The 10,864-nt window shown below is 62.3% G+C and overlaps 1 protein-coding gene and 1 long non-coding RNA gene across 4 annotated transcripts; one reads left to right on the plus strand and one right to left on the minus strand.

Moving 5' to 3' along the window:
* Positions 1-634: 634 nt before the first annotated feature.
* On the plus strand, positions 635-8,451 carry LOC111161862 (syntaxin binding protein 2). 3 transcript variants are annotated; one of them, XM_022525882.1, is made up of 19 exons: positions 635-737; positions 1,933-1,982; positions 2,247-2,328; positions 2,648-2,732; positions 2,865-2,980; positions 3,062-3,165; positions 3,505-3,653; positions 3,850-3,934; positions 4,021-4,151; positions 4,238-4,345; positions 4,627-4,684; positions 4,832-4,897; positions 4,978-5,058; positions 5,411-5,549; positions 6,052-6,161; positions 7,042-7,137; positions 7,675-7,760; positions 7,881-8,038; positions 8,317-8,451. In XM_022525882.1, the coding sequence occupies exons 1-19, from the start codon at positions 701-703 to the stop codon at positions 8,400-8,402; spliced, it is 1,827 nt and encodes a 608-aa protein (XP_022381590.1). In that variant the 5' UTR covers positions 635-700; the 3' UTR covers positions 8,403-8,451. The 3 variants fall into 3 exon arrangements, with proteins under 3 accessions (XP_022381590.1, XP_022381592.1, XP_022381591.1); XM_022525884.1 differs by having other exon boundaries at positions 637-737; positions 2,648-2,724; positions 2,911-2,980; XM_022525883.1 differs by having other exon boundaries at positions 639-737; positions 2,648-2,724; positions 2,902-2,980.
* LOC111161871 lies at positions 796-2,283 on the minus strand. The gene is made up of 3 exons (XR_002641544.1): positions 2,176-2,283; positions 1,205-1,339; positions 796-895 (listed from the first exon to the last, which is right to left on the minus strand). It is a non-coding gene; the product is annotated as an uncharacterized LOC111161871 (long non-coding RNA).
* Positions 8,452-10,864: the final 2,413 nt, after the last annotated feature.

Here is a 10,864-nt window from a genome sequence, read left to right on the forward strand (position 1 = left end):
TTCATCAGCAGAGAGATGTGATTATCAGCCCGTGAGGGCAAGGCTATGACAAGCGGCCCCCCTCCGACAGAGTCCACGTTCAGATCCCAGCAGGCCTATTCATCGTGTGGCCTTAGACAAGGGTCCCCCTGAGCCGCGGTTTCATCGTCTATACCGCACTCCCTGTCAGGGCTTCTCCGGGGATGGAATGAGAATCTGGCACAGGTCCTTGGCACACAGTGGCTGCTGGTTTAGCTTCAACCCTCCCTCCAGGCTTTCTCGTGAGTTGATCACATGTTGTCCAGCCCGCGGCTACGCTCTGGGGAACAGAAGGTAAGTGGGTCACGGGCTTATGGCCCCACGGCCCCCGATGGGCACACAGCATCCGTCAGCCGCGGAGAAACTTCTGGCAGGGTGGTAGCCGCGTCTGGGAAAGATTAAAGCGTTGTTTCCCCGCAATCCCACTTGCTCGCTGCACGCAAGCAGGGAAGATGTGTCTGAGCTCACGTCTGCGTGTGTCGTCTGGGGGCCCCTCCAGCGACTCCGCACTCGTCTGCGTGGACACATCCGCCCGCCCACTCTGCGGGGGACAGATCTTCCTCTCCAAGGACCGGTGGGGGAGGGGCCAGCTCCGCGGGGCGGGGTCCAGGTGGCTGACGCGCGGGGCCACGCCCCCACCTTGGGACAGACCCGGAAGCGGTGGCGGCGCCCCTGGGGGAAGATGGCGCCCTCGGGGCTGAAGGCGGTGGTGGGGGAAAGTGAGTGCGTCTCCTGGGGGGCGGGGGCCGGGGGTGCACGAACCCTGGGACGCCGGCGGCGAGGATTTGGCGGCCCGGCTGGGCGTTGAGCACCTGATCCTCGAGGGGGCGGGCGGGGACTCGGTCCTGCTGGACGTCCCGGCTCTCCCGTGCCGGAGCTAAACAAAGTTGGGAGACTGGACTCCCGGGACCCAGGGGGATCGGGCTAGGGGTGGCGTAGGCAGGCCCCAGGGCTTGCAGTCCTGGACCCCCTAGGCTGCCGGCGGGGAGAAGGCGCAGCTGGACGCCCGACTGCCGGGTCTTCGAGCCTGGCAGAGTCCGGGGGGGTTGGACTCTTGGACTGGGGCCCGGGCTGGGTGCGCTGGTCAACGACCCCAGGTGGTGTGAGAGCTTGGGGGTTGTGGTCAGGCCAATGTCTAGGCCCGGGGGGTGGGGGACACCTTCCTTCTTGCCCGGTCACCACGAACCTCATGCAGCGTGAGGACTCGGGCGTCTCCGCCATGGGTCGGGGCTCTTGGGAGAGGGGTGGAGGTCGCCTCTTCCCCCATCTCAAGTAGTTCCGGCCTCAGCACCTCCTTCCTGCTCCTTCCGCCCTGGCGGTCCTGATAAGAGTGGACATGACACTCTGGGCGGGCGGGGCTACCCTGTCCCTTCTGCTTCTCCCTCCGCAAGGCAGGGCAGACTATGGCTCAAACCCCTAGCACCCCAGCCCAAAGCGGAGCCTCCTACACGGAGGTTAATGCGGAGAAGCTAGGCCTGCTTCAGAGCAGGGAGTCAGGGGTCCTGCAAGGAAACTAACTGATGGAGGTTGGGAGGGGGATCTGGCTTCGAGGCCCCCACCAGGAGAACTCAAGGTTGCGATGGCGAGGCTGAGAGCTGGGCTCTGGAGGGAGGTAGACCTGTACATGAACTCTAACTTTTCAGTTACTCGTTCATCTAATGCATATTTGTTATTGACTACATAAACCCCAGGGACTTAGCCATTTAGGGCTGAGGGTGCTTAGGCTGGTCACCCGTCCTCTGAACCTGTTTCCCTGTCTGTAAATTGGGGGTGACCCTAGGGGTGACCTCCCAAGACTGATGAGAGAAGTAAACAGGACTGAAGATGGAGGCCCAGCCCTGAGACTCAGAAGGCTTGGGGCTGTGTTGGGGCCAGCGAATCCAGTATCCTGAGCCCGCTCTACTTTTCCCGCAGAAATTCTGAGCGGAGTCATTCGGAGTGTCAAAAAGGATGGGGAGTGGAAGGTATGGGGTTGGCAGAATGCCTTGCCCAGACCCATGTGGGAGGCCCTGAATGTGGGACCCATAAGTACTCCCTGGGGAGGCCGCTAGTCCAGGGGTTTGGGGTGGGTGTGTGGGTGTGGGGCAGGCTGCTGTCGGGTCCCCCCATCCAGCCAGTTCTTGAAGCTGTCAGTCCTGCCCGCCACCCCAGCCCTACCTCAGGGGCAGCTGGAACTTCTCCTGCCCACTCCTCAGTCCATCAGTCGTTCTGTCCATCCATCCGGACAGGTACTCATCATGGACCATCCAAGCATGCGCATCTTGTCCTCCTGCTGCAAGATGTCAGACATCCTGGCTGAGGGCATTACAAGTGAGTGGACACCCCCACCCCATGCTGCCCAGATGGGACTGAGCATGGGGTCGGTCCCCTAATGCCCAGAATGTGTCGCTTTCTATGGAGGACCCCTAGAGGGGCACGGCTGTGACCTTGAACGTGCTGAACCCTGCCATGTAACCCTTAGCCATGTGACCCACAGGCGGGTACTTCCCCTTAGGCGCCAAGGGCATCCACTCCCCCTGCCCTGGCATCCAGCCGTCTTGCCCAAGTGTCCGACTCTCCGAGTCTGAGATTCTCCATGAGCCCTGGTCCCAGTGCCACCTACATACGGCCCTTTCTCCGTTCCTGCTAGTTGTTGAAGACATCAACAAACGGCGAGAACCCATCCCTAGTTTGGAGGCCATTTATTTGCTGAGCCCCACGGAGAAGGTGCCGGTGTGAACGAGTGTGTGTGTGTGTGTGTGTGTGTGTGTAGACGCATGCCTCTGTGCATGTCTGCGCGTGTTGTGGGGAGGGGGGACAGGCCATGGCTGGGAGGCTGGGGCAGGGCTCTGGAGGGGCAGGACCAGGCTTGGACAATGGTCTGTGCCCCCCTCCGCCCTCCAGTCAGTGCAGGCCCTGATCGCCGACTTCCGGGGGACTCCGACCTTCACCTACAAAGCAGCACACATCTTCTTCACTGACAGTGAGTGAAACAGGCAGGGGGCATGGGGCGGGGCGGGGGCGCGGGGCCACTCTAGCCTGATGCCCTCTCTTGCCACCCCAGCCTGCCCTGAGCCCCTTTTCGGTGAGCTGGGCCGCTCCCGTCTGGCCAAGGTGGTGAAGACGCTGAAAGAGATCCACCTGGCCTTCCTCCCCTACGAGGCCCAGGTACGGCCGAGGCTGGTCCGGGGTGGGGGGCGGGAGCCGGTGACCAAACAGCCTGGGTTCCCTCGGAAAGACACTGAACCCAGTAAAGAAGGGGGCCTTCAGGTCAGAAAGGAAAGCAGCCAACACAGAGGGGCCTAAGTTCTTCCCACCGAGGGGCAGGGGCCCGGGCTGTTTCTCCGCCTCCTGCGGGCATCAGCTGAAAGCATCCCGGCCTGCCTCCTGCATGGCGCGGCAGGTTCCAGAGCCCAGGGGAAGCCCCGGGGAGCTGCAGGTGCTGGAGGCCGTGTGCGGGCCAGGGGTACACCCAGAGCGGTGGCCCCAACACTTATGTCCCCCCAGGTGTTCTCCCTGGATGCCCCCCACAGCACCTACAACCTCTACTGCCCCTTCCGGGTGGGGGAGCGGGCCCGGCAGATTGAGGCACTGGCCCAGCAGATCGCCACACTGTGCGCCACGCTGCAGGAGTACCCGGCCATCCGCTACCGCAAGTGGGGACCCCCCCCCGAGGCCGCCCCTGCCCTGACCCCATCCTGCCTGCAGCCTTGAACCTCACTTTTGACCCCAGTCCTGGTCTTCGCCCGGGGCCCGACTCCCATCCCTAACCCCTTCCTTGACCTCCCGCGTGGGCCTGGCCCTCTTCTGCCCCAAGCCTGAGGCCCTCGTGTCTGCCTACCCCACCCCCAGGGGCCCAGAGGTCACGGCGCAGCTGGCCCACGCAGTCCTGGCCAAGCTGAATGCCTTCAAGGCAGACAGTCCCAGTCTGGGTGAGGTAAGGGGGCCTGCAGGGGAGGAGGGGTGAAGCCGAGACGGAGGAAGGACAGGGTCAGGATCCTCATCCCTGCCCCCCCCCCCAAGGGCCCTGAAAAAACCCGCTCACAGCTACTCATCATGGACCGGGGGGCGGACCCCGTGTCCCCACTGCTGCATGAGCTCACCTTCCAGGCGATGGCCTATGACCTGCTGAACATCGAACAGGACACATACAAGTACGCAGAGCCCCGGCACACGAACCCGGCGCATCAGCTCCCGCGTCCCTCCTCAGCTGCTTGCCCTGACCCTCCGTGTCCCGCAGGTACGAGACCACGGGGCTGAGCGAGGCCCGCGAGAAGGCTGTGCTGCTGGACGAGGACGATGACCTGTGGGTGGAGCTGCGGCACATGCACATCGCCGACGTGTCCAAGTGTGTGGGCCACTCCGTGTCCCCAGTCGCGTCCCCTCCCCCACCCCCCACTGTGGGCCACGTGCCTGGTCTTTGGCCCTGGGTTAGCGCCCCAGTGCAAGCCACGCCCCTCAGCCGACTCCTCAGTGTGGCCTTGCCCATGGCCTAGTACAGGGACACATGTGTCTCCTGGCTCCCGCGTCCCGGCTGTGTGACACCCCACATCACCCGCACACACTGCTGTCAAACTACAGCGTTGGCGCCAGTCCCCAGCCCCACCCCTGCTCACTCTTCACCGCCAGGAGGGTCACGGAGCTTCTGAAGACGTTCTGTGAGAGCAAGAGGCTGACCACGGACAAGGTAGGGGAGGGCCCGCGTCTGGATGGGCAGCTGGGGCAGAGAGGCCTGTGCCGCCATCGAGTGGGGGCGGGGCCCCAGTCCCGTGGCCGAGCCCGGAGTGGGATCCGGGGTGCGCAGGGCCGGGCCTCACGGCCTCCCTGTCCCCAGGCCAACATCAAAGACCTGTCCCACATCCTGAAAAAGATGCCGCAGTACCAGAAGGAGCTGAACAAGGTGAGCCTGGGCGGGGAAACTGGGTGGGGGACTGGGACTCAGTTTCTGTCACCCCCCAACTTCCTCCTCCCACCCCGCAGTATTCCACGCACCTGCATTTAGCCGACGACTGCATGAAGCACTTCATGGGTTCGGTGGAGAAGCTGTGCGGTGTTGAGCAGGTGGGGGCGGGCCTGGGTCGGGGGTGGGGCCTCAGAGAGACCTGCCTGTAGAGGGGGCGGGTCTGCAGGGGAGGAGCCTTGGAGAGGTGTGGCCTGTCAGGGGGCGGGGCTTCGGGAGAACTGTGATAGGGACTGTGAAGTAGCGGTCTATGGGGAGGGCGGGTCCATAGAGGGGGTAGGACCCAGATAAGAGGTGGGGCCTGTGGAGAGGTGGGTGGGGGTCTTGAGAGGGGCGGGGCCTGTTGATAAAACCTTCAGAGACCTGGTAGTAGGAAGAAGGCAGTCCCCAAGGTCCTGCCAAGGACTCTGGGGGTGGCCTAGCTCTGGAAGCCCACCGACCCCTGCCCCGCAGGACCTGGCCATGGGCTCAGACGCAGAAGGTGAGAAGATCAAGGATGCCATGAAGCTGATCGTGCCGGTGCTACTGGATACGGCGGTGCCGGCCTATGACAAGATTCGGGTCCTGTTGCTGTACATCCTTCTACGGAACGGTGGGTTGGGGGCCTGGGAAGACCTCCGGAGACCTCCATCACAGGGGTCTGCAGTGGTCCTGGGAATCTCTCAACCCCACAGTTTTCCCGACCTTGGGATACCCCCATTCAACAGGCACACCAGACCCGACAGATACACCCACCTCAAACCTGGGAACCCCCGCCATTGATCTGGGGAACTCTCACTGACATGAGGTCTCCGTTGACATAGCGACCCCCAAACCTGACTCCTCCAAACTTGGCCCCATCAACTAATTTCGGACCCCCATCTCTCCCCTCTGGGATCCCCATCCAGAATTCTAGCATCCTCCTCGCACCTGCCCCAGTGGCTCCCTTGGTCCTGAGGACCACCCCCCCATCACAGTCTTGGGACCTCCTCTCGCCACCCTCAAACCCCTTCACCCAGGAACCCTGTGGCCACCTTTTGTCTCCCTGCCCTCTCTGAGCCAGCCCCCCTCATGAGGGTCCCATCCCTAGAAGCCCACCCATCCTCCTCTTCCAGGTGTGAGTGAGGAGAACCTGGCCAAGTTGATCCAGCACGCCAACGTGCAGGCACACAGCAGCCTTATCCGGAACCTGGAGCAGCTGGGGGGCACGGTCACCAACCCCGGGGTATGCTGGCAGCAAGCCGTTAGGGTCAGACTGGGCGGAGTGCAAATGTGGGCATGGGGGGCGGTGCCTGGGAGTCAGAGCCTGGGGCCTGGGAGGCTGCGGCATTCAAAGCATGGTGGGGCGCTGGGAGGACAGGGAGGTCTGTGAAGGGTCTGGTCTGGGGACCAGCGGGCACCGCAGCTGTTCCCAGTCATGGGTTGCATGATAAACAGGGGTGAGGTGTAGCCAGAGCTGTGGTCCTGATGATGGCGCAGTGTGGGATGTGTGGCCAGAGTCCCAGGGGACGGAGAGCAGGGTCACCAGCACACAGTCGACATGGGCTCCTGGAGGACTCAGAGGACCCCCCCCCCACACACACACCCCTACCCCAAATTCACCCACACAGCAGCTTCTTGTACTCAGCTGTCTGCTTAGTCTCTCCTGTCTCTCTCTGGCCCTGTGTGTCCCACCTCCCCTGACCCTGCCTCCACTGCTGGGGTGGCTCTCCTGTCCCCTCACCTGTCCCTCATCTCTCTCCCAGCCCCCTGTCACCCTGCCTCCCACCTCCCCATTCCGCTGTTTCTCCATGCCTTTCTGTCTCTGTCTCCACCTGTCTGTTGTCTCTCTTTGCCACAGGTTTTAGTCTCATGGGCTCTGAATCTCTTTTTCCTTCTCATTCCCTGTTGTCTCCCTCTCCCTCTCTCTTTCCCTTTCTCCCTCTCCCCCTCCCCAGCCCTCTCTCTCCTTCTCTCACCTTCTTCCCTCTCTCTCTGCTTCTCTGTTCCATTTCTCCATCTTTTTCTGCAGCCCCTCCCCAAGCCAGATGAGTCCCCAGTCCTACCCATGACCCACCTCCTTCTCCCCCATCCTCCCCGCCCCCATCCCTGTGCCCTGCCTGTAGGGCTCTGGGACCTCAAACCGGCTAGAGCGGAGGGAGCGCTTGGAGCCCACCTATCAGCTGTCCCGCTGGACCCCAGTCATCAAGGATGTGATGGAGGTACCACTGGTGGGGCCTGACCTCCCCCTACCTCCCCCTGCCTCCCCCGCCCATGGCAAGTCTGGCCCTGGTCTAGGCGGTGGCTCAGTCCTCTTCATGTCACAGTGCTAAGCTTCAGGGCTTAAAGGAAAATCCCTCGTTATGGGCATCCCCCTGGCATCCGATCTGCTCTGCTGTTGGGGGGGGGTCCCCAAGCCCACACCCGAGGAATTAGGAAAGCGGGGGGACACCTCAAAGGGGAGCCTCATTTCCTGTCCAAGCACTGGCCCCTTTGTCCTCAGTTCTCTTCCCCCTGCTCCCCACCCTCCCCAAGAAATCCCCATGTTCCTGCTTCACCCTCCCCACCACCAGCCCCTACCCGTCCTGGGAGCCCAAAGGAGCAATAGGCAAAAGGACCAGGCCAGGGGCCCGCTGTTCCTCTGGCCCCTGGCACCTCTGCCCACTTGGGGGCCCAGCAGCCTTGCCCCACCCACCCCCGTGGAGCCCGGATGCCCTCACCTGAAGCTGCTGTCCTGAGCCTCCCTCTCTGGCTCCCAGGATGCCGTGGAGGACCGGCTGGACCGAAAGCTGTGGCCCTTTGTGTCCGACCCCGCCCCCACATCCAGCTCCCAGGCTGCTGTGAGGTGAGGGCCCTCGGGGGCCGCCTCCTGCCCCACACCCAGGCCCATGGGAGATGAGGGGCGTGGCAGTGCAGTGGAGAGTCTCCTGCCCGGACTGACCTGTGTCTGCCTCCCCCTGCACAGTGCCCGCTTCGGCCACTGGCACAAGAACAAGGCCGGTGTGGAGACGCGGGCTGGGCCCCGGCTCATCATCTACGTCTTGGGCGGCGTGGCGATGTCAGAGATGAGGGCCGCCTACGAGGTGACCAGGGCCACCGATGGCAAGTGGGAGGTGCTCATTGGTGAGAAGCCAGGGCTGGGGTACCTTGGGTGCCGGGGCTGGCTCCTACATGCTTTAGAGGGTCGGGCTGACAGGGGACTCCCTGTTGGGTCCCCAAACCCTGGAGCCTGTGCAGGGCCTGTGTCGGGGAGCCCTGGGTGAGTAGCTGGAAACTCCTGACTTTCTGAGGGGCTGGGGCTTGGGTTCCCAGGGAAGGGGTCCCCTGGGGGCTGGACTCCTATGTTTCTAGAGAGTCTAGACTTCTTAGATCCACCTCCCCAACCCTCTCTCGTGGCCCAGGTTCCTCGCACATCCTCACCCCGACACGCTTCCTGGATGACCTCAAGACGCTGGACCAGAAGCTGGAGGACATTGCCTTGCCCTGACCCGCCCCCCTCCCTTCCCAGAGAAATAAACTCCTCCCTTCTCTCCTCCCGCCGGCACCCACCTCACCTTCTTTCTGATGGAGCTGACTTGGGCCAGGTGCCTCCCGCAGACCCTCCTCCCTGACCTGTCCCTTAGGACCCATTCTTGTCCTGCCAGAAGGCGTCTTAAACTGAGGCGAAGCTTGAGAATTGGGCCTCGTTTGAACATTGGCTCTGAGAGGGACAAGCTGTAAGGCCTTGGCCGGCTTCCTGGCTTCTCCGTCCACCCAAAACACGGGGCTGCTTTGCAGACGAGGTAGAGACCGTGCCAGACAGCTGATGGCGTGAGGGTGTGACAGCTGCTGTTCCTCCGCCTTGATTCATCTTGGCTGCTGTGATGGGCCTGTTAGTACTGACAAGCTGAAGAGACCTGGTATCCTGTCCTCCCACAGCCCCCCCTCCCAACCCCCACTCCAGGAACGGTTTTGATGGGCCCTGGAGCCAGCCAGGGTCTTCTCCAGCTCCTGGGATCAGAGTGTGCTTTTGCTGCAGACAGGTGCACAGCATGCCACGCCCACTTCCCCACCCAGCCCAGAGCCTCGCCCTCCCCCTTCTCGTCCTCCACCCCACCCCCAGGGAGTTCACAGCGGCGGTGAACTGGGTATACGCACATGCTGGGGCTGCCGCAGCCTGGGTGACTTCAACAACAGAGATGTATTCTCCCACGGCCCTTAGAGGCTGGAAGGTCAAGCTCAAGGTGTGTGGGTTGGTTGTTCCTCTCACCCTGGGGAGTGGAGGCTGGAAAGCCCTCTTCTCCCCATGTCCTCCTGTGCTGTCCCTCTGCACGCCTGTGTCCTAATCCCCTCTTAGAAGGACACCAGCCATGTTGGAGTAAGGCCCACCCTAATGACCTAGTTTCAACTTAATTATCTTGTAAAAAAACTCTCTCCAGAATCGGTCACATTCTGAGGCACTGGGGGTTGGGACTTCCACCTGAATTTCTGGGAGGGGGAGATACAGCTCAGCCTGCAACACTCAGCTAAAAAGGAGATCGGAATCTCGCAGCGTGAATGAGACATGAGGTCTGTCCCTCTCTGGGGCACAGATACAGAGCCAGGTGGGCAGCAGCGGAGGGGGCTGTGGGAGCCCAGAGGGATACCCTCATCTATCCAGTCTGGGGGCAGTCAAGGAAGGCTTCCTGGAGGAGGGGGAAGTTTGAGTTGGTAATGAAAAGAGGAGTCAGGGAAGGCGGGGAGGGCACAGTGGAAGCCAAGGCAAGAGAGTGAGAAGGAGCAACAAGGACATTGAGGGGCAGTAAGATCTGAGAGCCACAGAGCGCCTGGAGGGCCCAGGTAGGGATCTGGCCCCTGCCGGCGCAGTGGGACAACTACAGAAGGGATCTGAGCAAGGGCCGGCGGGGCCCACGTTTAACGCTGGCAAAGAGGTACTGCCCGAAGGGGTGCTCGGGGAGGGGCTCCAGGCGGGCAAACTGGGGATAGCGCCTCCCTCCCCACCCCGTGGAGCGCTACTTATTCCCATTAGGTCACCTTGGGGGATGTGGCCATCTAAGGCCGGGACCGGGAGGGCTTGGGCGGAGACAGGACACTTCCTCACCGGCCATGGAAGACGCGGCCCCGATTGAAGTCACCTCTCCTTTTCCGAATTCAGGGAATTCTAAGGACGCGTTTGCAGGCGGGGCCCTCGAGAAGGGCTAAACCCTCTGACTCAGTCTACTTCTAGAATACACGCGAAACTCCCACCAGGGCAGAAGGCTGGATGTGCGAGGTCGTCGAGGAGGCGGGGTGGGGCCCCGGCCCCCGACCCGTGGGACGCCCGCGCTGGATGCGGGGCTCCCCTTCCGGCCTCGGCAGAGAAGCCATTTAACTGGCCAGAGTCGGGGCGGGAAGGAGGTGGTTTCAAAGTGTGACGGTGAAACTCGCCTCCCCGGGAAACCGCGGTCTCCACGCTCCGCCCCACCCCTGCCCGGGCCCCGCTTAGGTAGATAAACGCTATGAGCACCAGGGGGCGCTGTGCCCCCAAATTTCCGGGATCTTGGCTCCGTACCTGGAGCTGGGGTAACCCTAACTGGAAACGGTAAGTGGATCAGCGGTGACTCCGAGCTTCTCTGCTGCAACAAAACTCCCCTGCTCCCGCCGCGTCAGCCTCTGCCCTTTATGCCGAGGAGGTGTCGTAGCGTCTCCGACTTAAGGACAGTTTCAGTCAACAAAAATTCATGGACCCCTGTGGGCGTGAAGCATCACGCCAATCCCTCCGCATGCATTACTGAGACTTGTCAAAACCCTCCTATGAGAACGAAATCCAACCTCCCTCTCTCTGTGTTTCACAAAGTCCCTCTTCAAGTCCATTCCCCACTGGCTCCCTCAGCCACAACTGCCATCTGTCAAACACACCACTCCGTTCCAGCCACAGGACCTTTGCACTTGCTTTTCTAGTTGCCTGCAGTTGCTTTTCCCCGCAAATCT

Source organism: Enhydra lutris, unplaced genomic scaffold, assembly GCF_002288905.1.
Source record: "Enhydra lutris kenyoni isolate GAN:26980312 unplaced genomic scaffold, ASM228890v2 scaffoldscaffold86, whole genome shotgun sequence".
Taxonomy (NCBI): Eukaryota; Metazoa; Chordata; class Mammalia; order Carnivora; family Mustelidae; genus Enhydra; species Enhydra lutris.

Excerpts from the sequence above, each read along its gene's own strand:
- LOC111161862 (XM_022525882.1), top strand. The coding sequence starts at position 701 with ATGGCGCCCTCGGGGCTGAAGGCGGTGGTGGGGGAAA. Across the intron at positions 738-1,932 it reads GAAGGCGGTGGTGGGGGAAA|AAATTCTGAGCGGAGTCATT; the intron begins GTGAGTGCGTCT and ends CTTTTCCCGCAG. Across the intron at positions 3,654-3,849 it reads CCGGCCATCCGCTACCGCAA|GGGCCCAGAGGTCACGGCGC; the intron begins GTGGGGACCCCC and ends CCCCACCCCCAG.